Source organism: Scyliorhinus canicula, chromosome 10 (genome assembly GCF_902713615.1).
Source record: "Scyliorhinus canicula chromosome 10, sScyCan1.1, whole genome shotgun sequence".
NCBI classification, from domain to species: domain Eukaryota; kingdom Metazoa; phylum Chordata; class Chondrichthyes; order Carcharhiniformes; family Scyliorhinidae; genus Scyliorhinus; species Scyliorhinus canicula.
Window position 1 is genome coordinate 6,983,909 of NC_052155.1, and position 16,232 is coordinate 7,000,140.

General features: G+C 44.8%; 1 protein-coding gene across 1 annotated transcript in view; it reads left to right on the top strand.

Annotated features, from left to right (window-relative positions):
• The window catches only part of LOC119972901 (transcription initiation factor TFIID subunit 4-like), a 167,494-nt gene that overhangs the window by 47,727 nt on the left and 103,535 nt on the right, over positions 1 to 16,232 (top strand). Inside the window, exon 10 of the mRNA XM_038810446.1 lies at positions 10,395 to 10,564. Within this exon, the coding sequence (XP_038666374.1) occupies positions 10,395 to 10,564 (170 nt within the window). The remainder of the gene's footprint in view (positions 1 to 10,394; positions 10,565 to 16,232) is intronic.

The window sequence follows — 16,232 nt, forward strand, 5'->3', positions numbered from 1 at the left end:
TAAGCAAACCAATATATATTAAATATTACTCAAGAATAAAGTTTAAAAACTGATGTTTTTTTGCAGAAATTTGGAGAGCGAATCTTTCAGAACCAAACTGAAACACATACAACTGACTCTCCAGATAGACCTGTCTCCTAAGTGTAACTACATTGTTGGTACCCAAAGCATAAGGCTTTCTTTTGTCTCTTCTTACAAGATGTCCCTTGACTTGTTTAGCCAGGACAAAACATAATACCCCTCATAAATTATCTACACCCCAGGGGTCCTTCAAACCGTAACAATCTTCCATTAGCTAGCTTTTTGTAAACAAGGAAATGGCTCTCGAGATCTATTAGCAGAACACTTCACCCGAAAATCAGTGTTACCTCACTTCTACGACACCTTAATCAGCACTAGCAGTCGTACATCTTTGTATACATCTTAGCCCAGGTTTTAATAACAAAACATCGAGAAAATGAACATTTCTTACATTCATCACACCTGGCTAATATTTATTCATAACTCGACGTCAGCAAAACAGATTATTCATTTGTTGTTTGTGGGAGCTTGCTGTGTGCAAACTGACCGCTGTGTTTCCTACATCACAACAGTGACTTCACTGAATTGTAGCTGTAAGTCACTTTTGGATGGCCTGAGTTTCTGAAGAATGCTGTTTTTTTTTATTCGTGTGCTGCAACAAACGATTTGCTCTACTCTGACATCACAATGTAAAGCATTTTTTGAAGTTCTTGGGGTAACTGAACAAGAGAATGGTTGACAGGAAAATTCGTAAGTTGCACGATTTCATTTTTCCAAGTTATTAAACATATTACATATGGCGGGGGGGGGGGGCAACCCGGCAAATCAATATAATTTCAAAAACGGCAGGTAATGGCAAAACTATAAGCAGCATATTGATTAAATCGCAGGTGAAAAATAATGAGTGGGTGAATAAAATTCAGTGCTGAGGGTCAGGTTAAGAGTGTGGGGCCCACATAACAGTTCTCTATATAACTACATGGAGTGTGAGAAATAAATAATTGGAGATGATGAGACGGAAGCCATTACTGAGATATGGCTGCCGGATGGTCAGCATTGGGAACCTAATGTACCAGGTTATACGGTTCACAGGATGGGTAGAGAAAATGACAAGAGGTCGGGTAATAGCTTCACTGATTAGAAACAGAATGAATTCATTGGGAGAGAGGACATAATGAGGGGAATGTATCATTGGAGGTCTTGTGGGTGGAATTGAGGATCTAAAACTAATTGTTGCTGTGTGTCGACCCCTGGTAGCAGCTCGGAAGTGCTAGATTATATAAATGCAGAATTAGTGAAGTGTGAAATCAAGGCCAAGTACTTTTAATGGGGGGGGGTTTTACCTTTAACGTAGATTGGGAGAGGCAGTCAAGCACCTTACGGATCATAGAATTTACAATGCAGAAGGAGGCCATTCGGCCCATCGAGTCTGCACCGGCCCTTGGAAAGTGCACCCTACATTTGTTTTATAAATTTAGAGTACCCAATTCATTTTTTCCAATTAAGGGGCAATTTAGCATGGCCAATCTACCTAGCCTGCACATCTTTGGGTTGTGGGGGCAAAACCCACGCAAACACGGGGAGAATGTGCAAACTCCACACGGGCAGTGACCCAGAGCCGGGATCGAATCTGGGACCTCGGCGCCATGAGGCTGCAGGGCTAACCCACTGCGCCATCGTGCTGCGCCAGTGCACCCTACTTAAACCCACATCTAAAAAAAATGAAAATCGCTTATTGTCACGAGTAGGCTTCAAATTAAGTTACTGTGAAAAGTCCCTAGTCGCCACATTCCGGTGCCTGTTCGGGGAGGCTGTTACGGGAATCGAACCGTGCTGCTAGCTTGCCTTGGTCTGCCTTCAAAGCCAGCGATTAGCCCAGTGAGCTAAACACCCTACACCCTATCGCCGTAACCCAGTAACCCCACCTAATCTTTTTGGCCACTGAGGGCAATTCGGCATGGCCAATCCACCTAACCTGCACATCTTTGGACTGCGGCAAACATTCAAGGAGACCATGGGGGAACTGCAACAATTGTTTATTCCTGTTTGGCACAAATTTCACAATGCTTTGGTCTCAACTACTTTGTGGTAGTGAATACCACAGATTCACTGCTCTCTGGGTGAAGACATTTCTCCTCACCTCGGTCCGAAAAGGTTTACCCCTTATCCTCAAACTATGACCCCTAGTTCTGGACTCCCCCACCAACGGGAGCATTCTGAATCTACCCCGTCTTATCCTGTTTGACTTTTGTAAGTTTCTATGAGTTCCCCTCTCACTCTTCTAAACTCCAATGAATACACAAAGAGAACAAAGAACAATTCAGCACAGGAACAGGCCCTTCGGCCCTCCAAGCCTGCGCCGACCATGGTACCTGCCTGAACTGAAACCGGCTGCACTTACGGAGTCCAAATATAATCCTAACTCATTTAGTCTTGCCTCATTTGACAGTCCCAGTATCCCAGGGATCAGTCTGGTAAACCTTTGCTGCACTCCCTCCATAGCTGGAACATCCTTCCTCGGATAAGGAGACCAAAACTGCAGACACTACTCCAGGTGTGGCCTCACCAATGCCCTATACAATTGCAGTAAAACATCCCTATTCCTATTAAATCCTCTTGCTTTGAAGGCCAACATACCATTTGCTTTCTGCCTGCTGTACCTGCGCGCTTACTTTCAGTGACTGATGCACGAGCACGCCAAGGTTTTGCTGAGTATCTACCTCTCAATTTGCACCTGTTCAAATCTGCAGTCCTATTTTTCTTACCAAAGCGAATAACTTTGCATTTATGCATATTTTACTGCATCTGCCATGTATATGCTCACTCACTCAGCCTGTCCAAATCCCTCTGAAGCATCTCTGCAGCCTCCTCATAACTCGCCCTCCCACCCAACTTTGTATCATCTGCAAATTTGTAGATAACACATTTAGCTCCCTCACCCAAATCATTAATATATAATGTGAGCAGTTGGGTCCTAGCACAGGTTCCTGTGGTACCCCCACTAGTTACTGCCTGCCAATCAGAAAAAGACCCATTGATTCCAAGTTGTTGCTTCCTGTCTGCTAACCAGCTTTCTATCCATCTTGACACTACCTGCAATCCTTTGCACTTTTACTTTACATATTAATCTGCTATGTGAGCTCTGGCCGCAAGCCTTCTGAAAGTCTAAATCAATCACATCCACTGTTTCTGCCTGATCAGCTCAACAAGTTACATCTTCAAAGAATTCTACTAGATTTGTCAAGCATGATTTGCCTTTTGTAAGTCCATGCTAACTTTGTCTGATTATACTACTGTTTTCCAAATGCTGTGCCATGAAATCCTTGACACTGGACTCCGGCAACTTCCCCACTACCAACGTCAGGCTCACTAGTCTATAGTTCCCTGCTTTCTCTCTACCTTCCTTTTTGAATATCGGGCTTGTATTAGCTACCATCCAATCTGTAGGAATGATTCCAGAGTCCTAAGAATTTTGGAAATTGACTACCAATGGATCTACTATTGCTAGGGACACTTAAGTACTCTGAGAAATTGATTATCAGGCCCTGGAGATTTATCTGCCTTAAATCCCATTAATTTTCCTCAAACAATTTCTTTATTAATTTCCTTTAGCTCCTACTGAAACTTCTGGTACAGTGTTGCTGTCTTCCTTTGTGAAGACAGAAGCAAAGTACGAATTTAGTTCCTCGGTCATTTCTTTGTTCCCCGTTATTAATTCCCCCTTTTCTGACTGTAAGGGGCCGACATTAGTCATTATCAAACCTTTTCTCTTTACATACCTATAGGAACATTTACAGTCAGTGTTTATGTTCCCTGCTAGCTTACTTTCATATATTTTCCCCATGATCAATCCCTTGGTCCACCTTTGCTGAATTTTAAACTGTTCCCAATCCTCAACTCGATTGCTTTTTCTTGCGACTTTGTATGGCACTTCTTTGAATCTCACACTATCTCGGATTTCCCTTGCAAGCCATGGTTTGGCCACAGCTTCCTTTGTATTCTTGCGCCAAACAGGAATAAACGGCTTTTGGAGTTGACCTATTTGTTCCTTGAACCATGCCATTGCCTGCCCACTGTCCTTCCATTCAGTAATGTTTCCCAGACCATCATAGCCATCTCATGCCTCATACCGTTATAGTTACCTTTATTGAGATTCAGGACCTTGGTCTCACAATCAATTACCTCACAATCCACTTTGATAAATAATTCTATCATATTATGGTCACTCATCCCCAAAGGATCTTGCACAACTAGATTGGCAACTAATTCTTTCTCATTGCACAACACCCTGTCCAAGGTGGCCTGTTCCCTTGTTGGTTCCTCAACGTATTGGTCCAGAAAACCATCCCGTATACATTCCAGAAATTCCTCCTCTATTGTACTGTGACTAATTTGACTCACCCAATCTGTATGCAGATCAAAGTTAGCCATAATCACTGATGCTCCTTTATCACATGCATCTCTGATTTCCTGCCTAATGCTATTCCCAACATTACCACTGCAGTTTGGTAGTCTATATACCACCCCGATGAATGTTTTTTGCCCCTTGGTGTTTCTTAACTTGATCCAGACAGATTCCACCTCATCTGTACTCAATATTGTATTAATATCATCTTTAATCAACAATGCAACTCCACCACCTTTTCCTTTCTGTTTGTCCTTCCTGAAAACTGAATCGCCCTCAATGTTTAGTTCCTATCTTTGGGAGTCATGTCTCTGTAATCCCAAACATATGTGAAGGCAAATGGACAGGTAATTAAGAAGGCAAATGGAATTTTGTTCTTCATTGCTAGAGGGATGGCGTTTAAGACTAGGGAGGTTATGCTGCAATTGTATAAGGTGTTAGTGAGGCCACACCTAGAGTATTGTGTTCAGTTTTGGTCTCCTCATCTGAGAAAGGACGTACTGGCGCTGGAGGGTGTACAGAGGAGATTCACTAGGTTAATCCCAGAGCTGAAGGGGTTGGATTATGAGGAGAGGTTGAGTAGACTGGGACTGTACTCGTTGGAATTTAGAAGGATGAAGGGGGATCTTATAGAAACATTTAAAATTATGAAGGGAATAGATAGGATAGATGCGGGCAGGTTGTTTCCACTGGCGGGGAAATGCAGAACTAGGGGGCCTAGCCTCAAAATAAGGGGAAGTAGATTTAGGACTGAGCTGAGGAGGAACTTCTTCACCCAAAGGGTCGCGAATCTATGGAATTCTCTGCCCAGTGAAGCAGTTGAGGCTCCTTCATTAAATGTTTTTAAGATAAAGATAGATAGTTTTTTGAAGAATAAAGAGATTAAGGGTTATGGTGTTCGGGCTGGAAAGTGGAGCTGAGTCCACAAAAGATCAGCTGTGATCTCATTGAATGGCGGAGCAGGCTCGAGGGGCCAGATGGCCTACTCCTGCTCCTAGTTCTTATGTTCTTATATCATACCCTTTACATCGATCTGCGCAACAGATTCATTCATTTTATTTTGAATGCTCAGAGCGTTCAGGAACAAAACGGTAGGGCTAGTCTTTGTTCCTTGTCCCATCCGCACTATTTGTTACAGTGTCATTATCTGATACAGGCCCTTGGTTTCTCTGCCTATCATTTTCCTTGCTGGTTTTTCTCATGTTCTTGATTCCCCCTGCCATATTAGTGTAAACCCTCCCCAACTGCTCTAACCACCCCCCAAAGTTCTGTCCAGGTATACAGGTCCCCCCTCGCCCTCACAGCAACTCCTCAGCCGCCTATTCATCCTATACATCCTGCTATTTCTACTCTGACCAGCACGTGGCACTGGTAGTAATCCTGAGATCACTACCTTTTGAGGTCAGACTTCTCACCTTCCTAACTCTCTCTCTTCTGTTTTTAGGAGCTCATCACTTTTTTTAAACCTATGTCATTTGCACCGATGTGTACCACTACCACTGGCCATTCACCCACCCCCTCCAGAATCCTGTAACCACGCCGAGACATCCTTGGCCCTAGCACCAGGGAGGCAACCATCCTGGAATCTCGTTTACGGCCACAGAAATGCCTGTCTATTCCCTTCACAATTGAATCCCCTATAACTATTGGATTTCCACACTTTTTATTCCTCCCTTCTGCAGCAGAACCAACTGTGGTGCAATGAATTTGGCTGTTGCTGCTTTCCCCGGAGAAATGAAATGAAAATCACTTATTGTCACAAGTGTGCTTCAAATGAAGTTTCTGTGAAAAGCCCCTAGTCGCCACATTCCGGCGCCTGTTCGGGGAGGCTGGTAAGGGAATTGAACCCGGCTGCTGGCCTTGTTCTGCTTTACAAGCCAGCTGTTTAGCCCACTGTGCTACACCAGCCCCATAAGGTCATTCCCGTCAACAGTATCCAAAACAATACATCTGTTTTGCAGGGGAATGGCCATAGGAGATTCCTGCACTGCCTGCCTAGTTCTCTTGGTCTACCTGGTGGTCACCCATTCTCCTCTGCCTGTAGAGTCTGGGCCTGCAGTGTGACCACCTCTCAATATGTGCTATCCACGACACTCTCCACCTTGCGGATGCTCCGCTGTGTCGCCAGCTGGCACTCCAGCTCTGCAGTTGGAGACACTTCCTGCACACATGCTGGCCCCGAGCATCAGAAATGCTCCTGGTCTCCCACGCGGAGCCAGAAGAGCAGACCACGGCTTGGAGCTCTTGTGCCATGGCTTGCCCTTTGAATTAACTTCATCCTTTTGATCTCGAATAATATTAACTAGGACCTTCTTCACTGCTCCTTGTAATTATAGAATATATAAATGTACTCACCCAATTAGCTCTTGATTTCCTGGTCCGCCTTTGATTCCTGTTCCTGTAAGTTAATTGAGGCAAGTTTTACTTCTAGACTTGTGAATTGCAAGTATGTAGTGCCACAAAATGTAATTTGAAATCATTTCCAGAATTGGTTTATTGACTGCAGTTATGGTTACAGTGGTGATTAATTATCAGACTATGCAGCCATCATTCTAGGTTAACTGAAGTTAGGTTATAATGTACAGTTTTCGAACTCTGTAGAATACTTTCCATACCTCAGAAATCTAGATTATTTCCCTGTTAAGAACCGGGCTTTATAAATAGAGCGAGTGTGTTTTCAAAAATATATTTATATCGTGCTTTTCATGACTACACTTCACAAAGTACTTTAGAGGCAATGAGCTGGTTTTTCTGTCATTTTGACAGATTGATAAATATTGGCCAGGATTCCCCAGTGCATCTTCAAAGTAGTGTCATGGGAGTAGCACAGTAGTTAGCACTGTTTCTTCACAGCACCAGGGTCCCGGGTTTGATCCCTTGCTTGGGTCACTGTCTGTGTGGGCCTGCATGTTCTCCCTGCGACTGCGTGGGTTTGCCCCGGTTTCCTCCCATAAGTCCCGAAAGACATGGTTGTTAGGTGAATTGGATATTCTGAATTCTCCGTCAGTATATCCGAATGGGCGCCGGAGTGTGGCGACTAGGGGATTTTAACAGTAACTTCATTGCGGTGTTAAATGGCAAAACTTTTGGGAATATAGAAAGTCAGAGAGATCTGGGCAAGAAGGTCCACAGATCACTGAAAGTGGCAACACAAGTGGACAAGGTAGTCAAGAAAGCATACAGAATGCTTGCCTTCATTGGACGGGGCATTGAGTATAAAATCTGGCAAGTCATGCAAGTTCTGCCACACTTGGAATAATGCGCGTAATTATGGCCGCCACACTACCAGAAAGATGTGGAGGCTTTGGAGAGGGTGCAGAGGAGGTTTACCAGGATGTTGCCTGGTCTGGAGGGTGTTAGCTATGCGGAGAGGTTGAATAGGCTTGGACTGTTTTCATGAGAAAGACTGAGATTGAGGGGTGACCTGTCACAGGTCTACAAGATTATGAGGGGCATGGATAGAGTGGAGGGGCAGGCACTCTTCCCCAGGGTGGAGGGGTTAGTCACCAGGGGGCATGGGTTTAAGGTCCGTGGGGCAAAGTTTAGAGGAGATGTGTGAGGCAGGTTTTTTTACGCAGAGGGTGGTGAGTGCCTGGAACACATTGCCAGGGGAGGTTGTGGAAGCAAATACATGGATAGGCTGGGTTTAGAGGGAAATGGCTCGAGGCAGTGCTGACGGTTATAGCCAAGGGTTTGACCGGTACAAACTTGGAGGGCCGAAGGGCCTGTTCCTATGCTGTATTCTTTGTTCTTAATGTAAGCCTACTTGTGGCACTAATAAAGATTAATATATTTTACATCCACCCTGATCAGGCAGTTTGGATCATTTAAGCTGAATGGCCTAATTCTGTACTAGGATCTGAAAATGAACCCATATCCCATTACTTTTCCTTTGTGTGATTTTTGAAGTGCAGTAAGTTCCTACAGACCACCATTGCTGCATCATTGCAGCCAATAGATTTTGGGCTGCAGAGCTAACCAGATATATTTTCTCCTTCATTTTGCACCCCCCCCACCCCCCACCCCGACCTCCGTTGTAGGTGTGGTTATTTTGAAGCGTCTTGCAAAGTAGAAACCGGATGAGCAGCAATAGTGACTGCCGAAAGGTAATGCTGTGCTGTGATCAGCCACTAAGGGGCACCACAGCATTCAGTGAACGATCATGCCACTTTGAGTTTCCACCTTTCTCTAACATTACATTAGTGAAGCAGCAGGGGGCCACTCGGCATATCTTTCAAGAACAAATTCTGTTTGGAAACCCCAGGGAGGGGGGGTGGGAATTTATTTCCTCAGCCTGTTATGATCTGGAACACTGCCTGCAAAGCAGATTCGATCATCACTTTGGGAAAGGGATTTGGAGGTTTACTTAAAAGGGGAAAGCTTGTGAGATTTTTTGGGATGATCAGGGACTAATGGGATAGCTCTTTCAAATAGCCAGCAAAAGTGCAAGGGGCTGAATGGCCTCTTTCTGTGCTGTAATTTTATACAAGGCTTTATCTCCTTCTGGTCCTGTCGATTTCAAATGCAGCTTCATTCGTGTCTGAAAAATCTTAACCATTTGGCAAGTTACATTTTAACTGTGATGTGGGAACTCCATGAGGTGGAATTGCTGAGATTAGAACTTGATTTATGACCTTACCGGTCCCAGACAATAACAAATAGAACACCAATATATGTTGTGACTCCGGCTATAGAATAAATAGATCCCTGTGTTTCCTGACAAGGCCCCGCAAGGCTGCCTCTGCAGTTTTATGTGGGCATATACCTATTTTGAAGGACACTCTTCTGGCCAATATTTATCCCTCGATCAACATCTCTGAAACAGATCATCTGGTCATTATCACATTGCTGTGTGTGGGAGCTTGCTGTGTGCAAATTGGCTGCCACATCTCTCTTGTTAACCGTGACTGCACTGCATAATGTCCTTCATGGGCTTGAAAGCACTTGGCGTTGTAGAAATAGGAGACTATCTAATCCCTTGATTTAAAAAAATATATATTTTTTCCAATGAAGGGACAATTTAGCATGGCCATTCCACCTACCCCGCACATCTTCGGGTTGTGGGGGTGAGACCCACACAACCACGGGAAGAATGTGCAAACTACACAGGGAGAGTGGGCCGGGATCTAACCCAGTGAGGCAGCAGTGCTAACCACTGTGCCATCCTGCCGCCCCTTTGATTTAAAAAAAAAATCATGAGCGGTTAGGGTGGATGTGGGGAGAATGTTTCCACTGGTGGAAGAAGTCAAAACAAAGCAAACCCAAGATGGTGACTAAATAGATTCAGTCGGATAATGAGGAAAAATATCTTTACTCAAAGTGGTTAGAATGTGGAACTTGCTACCATCGGAAGTGGTCGAGACAAAATAGATTGGAGACTTTCATAAGAAAATTAGATTGGTGGATGTAACAAAAGGGAACAGAAAGCAATGCTGAAATGAAGGGAATGGAATTGGAAACTTGCGTGGTGTTTAGCAGGAGACGGGCGACAGGGTGGTAATGTCACCGGCGCAGGCGCCTGCTCGGGATGCAGGGGTTCAAATCCCATCAAGAACTCTGCCGGAATTTCAATGGAACTAATAAAATCTGGAATTGAAAGCTAGTCTCAATAATGGTGACCATGATATCATTGATTGTCGTTAAAGCCCCATCTGTTTCACTAATGCCCTTCAGGGAAGGAATTCTGCCGTACCCAGTCTGTCCTACATATCACCCCAATGTGAGGCTCTTAAACTGCCCTTTGAAGTGGCCTGGGGAGCCACTCCATTCAAGGGCAGTTTGGGGTGGGCAACAAATGCTGGCCTTGCCACAGATACTCACGGTCTAAAAAGCACTACTTAGGTCCTGTTTATTTTATGCAATTATCTTCATTTTTCGCATGGGACCAGTTTGAGATTTGTGTTTAATTTTGTGTATGGCAAATAATAGCCGCCTCCCTCATGACTAAATGTCTGTTTTAATTTTCCAGGGATGAGGATGACATCAATGATGTGGCCTCTATGGCCGGTGTCAACATCAATGAAGAGAACGCACGCATCCTTGCAACAAACTCCGAGTTGGTTGGCACTGTAATCCGGTCCTGTAAAGATGAAACATTTCTCTCTTCTGTGTCTCTTCAGAAAAAAGCTTTAGAAATAGGTAGGTAACGGATCCCCGCACAGTAGCTCAAATTTTCAAGCAATCTGCTTGGTAAGATTCACCTTAGGGAGCACAAGAGCGAGTGGTATCCGATCGCTGGCTGTTTTACAGTTGACTTCAACGGATAAAGGCATGGTGCTGCATGCATTTTGTTACCTGTCTGCTAATGTGAATTTGCTGCGTGTATCCTAACTTGTGTCAAGTTCCAAACTCCTTTTGTCCACTGTTTTCACCGACCCACATTGGCCTCTGGCCTGGCAATGCCTCCGTTTCTAAATTCCTCACCCTTGTTTCCAAATCCCTCCACAGTTCGTGCCCCTCCCTATCTTTATAATCTCCTTCAACCCTGCAACCCTCTGCAATCTTTATGCTCCTCCAGTTCTGATGTCTCAAGCAGCCTGATTTCTATTTCCCCAGCGCTGGCTGCTGAGGCCCTAAATTCTGGGATTCGCCACCTCTCTACCCCTCTCTCCTCTTTAAAGACACTACTTAAGCCTACCTGTCTGACCAAGCTTTTCACCTCTGTCCCATTATCACCTTGTGTGAAATGCTGCCTCGTAACATTCCAATGAAATGTTACTTACTGCTGTTACTACCGTGGGACACAGTGGCGTAGCTGTAATGTCGCTGGGCGAGTAATCGTTTCCAAGAGGTCTACCTTTCTTTCACTGAATTTGGTGAGTGATCAGGTTTGCACAGCTGACGTTTTAAGGGGAGACAGTGTTGCAGAGATGACTAGTAACTCAGTAGCCTCGGCTGGTGCTCTGCGGTCAAGGGTTCAAATCACACCATGGCGGCTGCTGAAGTTGAAAGTAAATTAATAAGTCTGGAATTGAAAGCTAGTCTCCGTAATGGGGACCATGACCACTTTCATTGATTGTTGTAAGAACCCATCTGGGCCACTGATTCCATCTGGGAAGGAAATTTGCCCTCCGTACCCAGTCGGGCCTACATGTGACTCCAGACCCACAGCAAGGTCCCTGCCCTCCAAAATGACTCTTAACTACCTCTCTGAAATGGCCACGCAAGCCAGTCGGTTCAAGGGCAATTGCGACAGGCAACAAATGCTGACCCAGCCAACAGCACCCACACCCCGTGAAAGGATAAATTTTAAAAAATCAAACTCTTTCTAACTCATGGTAGATGATGCCCTCGTGTTCCTCCAATCATGTGGCCTTTTTACATAATTTTCTTTTAAAGTAATAGTCTTCAATGCAAATGCTGTCACATAACGCAGATGCTAAGTTAATTTGTTTTGTACCGTAACTTTAAAAAAAAACCTTGATATAGCAGGAGATTTCTTCCCACTGTCCGGACTAATATTTTCCCCTGAGCCAGCATCATTTGAAACCGAAGATCCGGTTGTCATCGCATGACTGTTTGTGGGAACTTGCTGCGTGCCATGGCTGCCGCATTTCTTTTGTTCGAACAGTGGCTGCACCTCCAAGTTAATTCATTGATTAGAAAACGCTTTGGGATGTGCTGTGGCCAGGAAATGTGCTTGTTTCGTGCCATTTCTCCTCGGCTTGTGGTTCCTTTCTTTGACTTTCTCCACACGCACAGACGACAGAGTGTTTGAAGCGCTTGGCCGAGAATTGGCCTTGGATTTTGTTGGAGGCAACCAAGAGGTCAAATACCTTGATTAATTTGCTGAAGTTAAATAAACAGGAGAGGGAAAGGATATCGGGCAGCATGGTGGCCTAGTGGTTAGCACAACCGCCTCACGGCGCTGAGGTCCCAGGTTCGATCCCGGCTCTGGGTCACTGTCCGTGTGGAGTTTGCACATTCTCCCCGTGTCTGCGTGGGTTTCACCCCCACAACCCAAAAATGTGCAGAGTAGGTGGATTGGCCATGCTAAATTGCCCCTTGGAAAAAATAATTGGGTAATCTAAATAAAAATTTAAAAATGCCTTGATATTGTTGGTAAACACACACAGCTGCAGCTGTGACCTAGGAGGTTTCCCTTGCAATCTGGACTTGTCCAAGTGCAACGTTTGGTAATGAAGCCACGTAACCTTGATCTACATAGTACTGTATTAATAATACAAACTGGCATCACTATTGCCTGGGTCACATGTGAGCCTTCCCTTGCCCCTCGTCTGACGTAATCAACATGTCCTCCGTGGGGCGACACGGTAGCACAGTGGTTACCACTGTTTCTTCACAGCTCCAGGGTCCCAGGTTTGATACCCGGCAAGGGTCATTGTGTGGAGTCTGCACGTTCTCCCCGTGTCTGTGTGGGTTTCCTCCGGGTGCTCCGGTTTCCTTCCACAGTCCAAAGATGTGCAGGTTAGGCGGATTGGCCATGATAAATTGCACTTAGTGTCCAAAAAGGTCAGGTGGGGTTACTGGGTTGTGGGGATAGGGTGGAGGCGTGGGCTTAAGCAGAATGCTCTTTCCAAGGGCTGGTGCAGACTTGATGGGCCGAATGGCCTCCTTCTGCACTGTAAATTCTATGATTCTATTCCTTTCCCTCTCCTGTTTATTTAACTTCAGCAAATTAATCTACAGCCTACTATGCAATTCAGCTACTCCTTGTAGCAGTGAGTTACATTATAACCACGCTCTGGGTGAAGATTTCTTTCCATTGATTCATGGGATGTGAATGTCATCGGCGAGGCCAGTCTTTGTTGCCCATCCCTAATTGTCCTTTAGATGGTGCTGTGCGGCAGTGATTCTTACTGGATTGATAAGGTGACATTTTATGTATATGGCCCCCTACTTCCTGAGGCCTGACACTGGGAGGAGAGGGGATAAAAGCACAGGTGCTGCATCTCCTGCATTTGCATGAAAATATACCATGGGAAAGGGAGGGGATGCTGAGTGAACCAGAGTATCGCAAAGGGAATCTGTTAAAAGGGGCAGGGCAGGGCATTAGGTGCTGATGGTGACGACATGCTGAAAATGACGGAGGGTGATCTGTTGAATATGGAGGCCAGGGCGAGTGGAACCCTATGCAGAGGGGACAGAAGGAAAAGGGGAGAGCAGAACAGCCGGAAATATCTCTACATATATTGAATAGTTTCAATATCTTGATCTATAACAGGTCACTCCTTAATTTTCTCTTTTATTTTCCTCGTGCAAAGAGGCCAGGCCTGTTCAGACTTTTTTGATTTCTGTAAACTCTTCCAGTATCATTCTCATGAATCTTGTTTGTGCAGACTCAGCAATGATTCAATATGCTTGTTATATGCCACCCTACGTTTACCCAGCGCACATAAATATCTATTTTCCAAAGTAGCAATGAATACTCAGCAGGTCAGGCAGCATCTGTGGAGACAGAAACAGTTGACACTTGAGATTGTTGACCTTGCATCACAAGGGGATTATGTCCATCCGTTTTCTTCCATGTCTGCTCCCTCCCCTACCGATAGGGTTCCCTCGCCCTGCCCTCCATATTCAACAGGTCATCCTCTGTCATTTCCAGCATGATGTCACCATCAGCACCTCGTCCCCCCTCTGTCCTCCCCCCTTAGAGCATATTTCCTTTGCGACACTCTGGTCCACTCATTTACCCCAGCGTCCCCTCGCTTTCCCACAGTACAAATTTTCATACAAATGCAGGCGAAGCAAGACCTTTGTTTTTAGCCTCCTCTCCTCTCACAGTATCAGGCCCCAGGTACTCATTCCCTTCCAGGCGAAGCTGTGACTTATGTGCGGCTCTTTCGGTTTAGTCCACTGTATTGATTGCCCACTATGCAGTGTTCTTTAAATTGGGGGGTGGGGTGGGGCAAACGCTGGTTAGGTGACTGCGTTACGGAAGCATCTCCACTTCCAATGTGGCACCGTACAGCCTTCTGGAATCAAGGTTGAGTTCAACAATTTCAGACTGTCCTCCTTTTGTTTTCTTTTCCGAGGCAGGTTTTGATTTTTTGGCGGCAATGGTTCACCATTCTATCATTTGCACGCACCTACTGTGTTACTTGGTCCTTTACTTTAGTAAACTCTTAGTTTAGGGGCTGGTTTAGCACAGGGCTAAATCACTGGCTTTGAAAGCAGGCCAGCAGCATGGTTCGATTCCCGTAACAGCCTCCCCGAATAGGCGCTGGAATGTGGCGACTAGGGGCTTTTCACAGTAACTTCATTTGAAGCCTACTCGTGACAATAAGCGATTTTCATCTTTCATTAAGAATAAGCAATCTACCATTTAAGACAGAGGTAAGGACAATTTGTTTCTCTGACGCTTGTTGGTATGTGAAAACAGTGGAGACTGTGTCATTGAAGTTATTCAAATTTGAGTTGGACAGATGCTTTATAAACAGGGGAGTTGAGCGATATAGAGCGTAGGTGATGAAGTGGAGTTGAAACCACAACCAGACCAGCCTTGATCTTATTATTATAATAATAATCTTTATTAGTGTCACAAGTAGGCTTACATTAACACTGCCATGAAGTTACTGTGAAAAGCCCCTCGCCGCCACATTCTGACGCCTGTTTGGGTACGCAGAGGGAGAATTCAGAATGTCCAATTCACCTAACAAGTGCGTCTTTCGGGCTTGTGGAAGGAAACCGGAGCACCCGGAGGAAACCCGGGCAGACTCCACACAGACAGTGGCCCAAGCTGGGATTCGAACCTTGGACCCTGGAGCTGTGAAGCAACAGTGCTACCCACTGTGTTAGACGGCAGAGTAGGTGGGGCGGCCTAAAATAGGAACTATGCATGTTTCTAACTTTTTCCACATCTGATAAAGGACCAGGGTCCTGAAACATTAAGGCTATTTCTCCAGTGATACTGTCAGATCTGTTGAATATTTCCAGCATTTTCTGTATTCATTTCTGATTTCCAGCCTCTGCAGTATTTTGTTGTTGCTTTCCAAAGGGTGTGATTAAAAGGTAGTTGAATATGGAGCTGTTTTTGAACACTCTTGAATTAATACAGCTGAAAGTGCTGAAGTCTAAGGCCGTTAGCCCATTTTAACAGCCCTGATAATAGATAGAATGTGCTATTATTGCCTTTATTTTAGCTTCATCCCAGACTCAGCCCATGGGTGTGACTGCAGAATCTTCCAGCTACCTTTTCTTTGAAACCTTGAGTGAAAGTGGCCCCTACAGCCGGAGTTAATTTAATTCCAGCTGAATCCTGCCCAGGTAATTTGTTAATAAAATCCTGCCCTTGCTTTATGTGAGCTAGTTTTGAATGCATATTTAATTTGGTTGCAGATATATCAAGCAGCAAATGAACGAGTTGTTGCAGTGGGTTGTCTCTCACCTGCCTGTGTTGAAAAGAAAAGTTTGTTTTCAAAAATGAGGGCCTGCCTTTTCAAAAGTTATCTTGATTTTTTTCTTCTTCTTTCAGGAATTTTTAAGAAAGCCAAGTTGACTTGGAAGTATATTACACGCCCTGAGTCTGTGCAAACTGCCCTTGTATTTTTTTTAAGTTGCATACTTGGCTTTTAACAAGGAGGTAACTGAGTAGGGAAGTCTGATCTGTTCTACTATGCTTTATGGCTTTCTCTCTTGACTGTAGCTTGATCTTACTTTTCCCCTGAGCGAGTTTGTGGAGCCTGTGAAAAACAGCAAACGCCCAAGGTGCCAGTTTAATGAGTTGTGCCTCTCTCTCTCTCTCTCTCTCTCTCTCTCTCTCTCTCTCTTTTCTTGCTCCCCCCACCACTCTTCTATTCTGTTGGTGTATCTTTAGGCCCACTGTTGTCATTTTAACATTGCATTT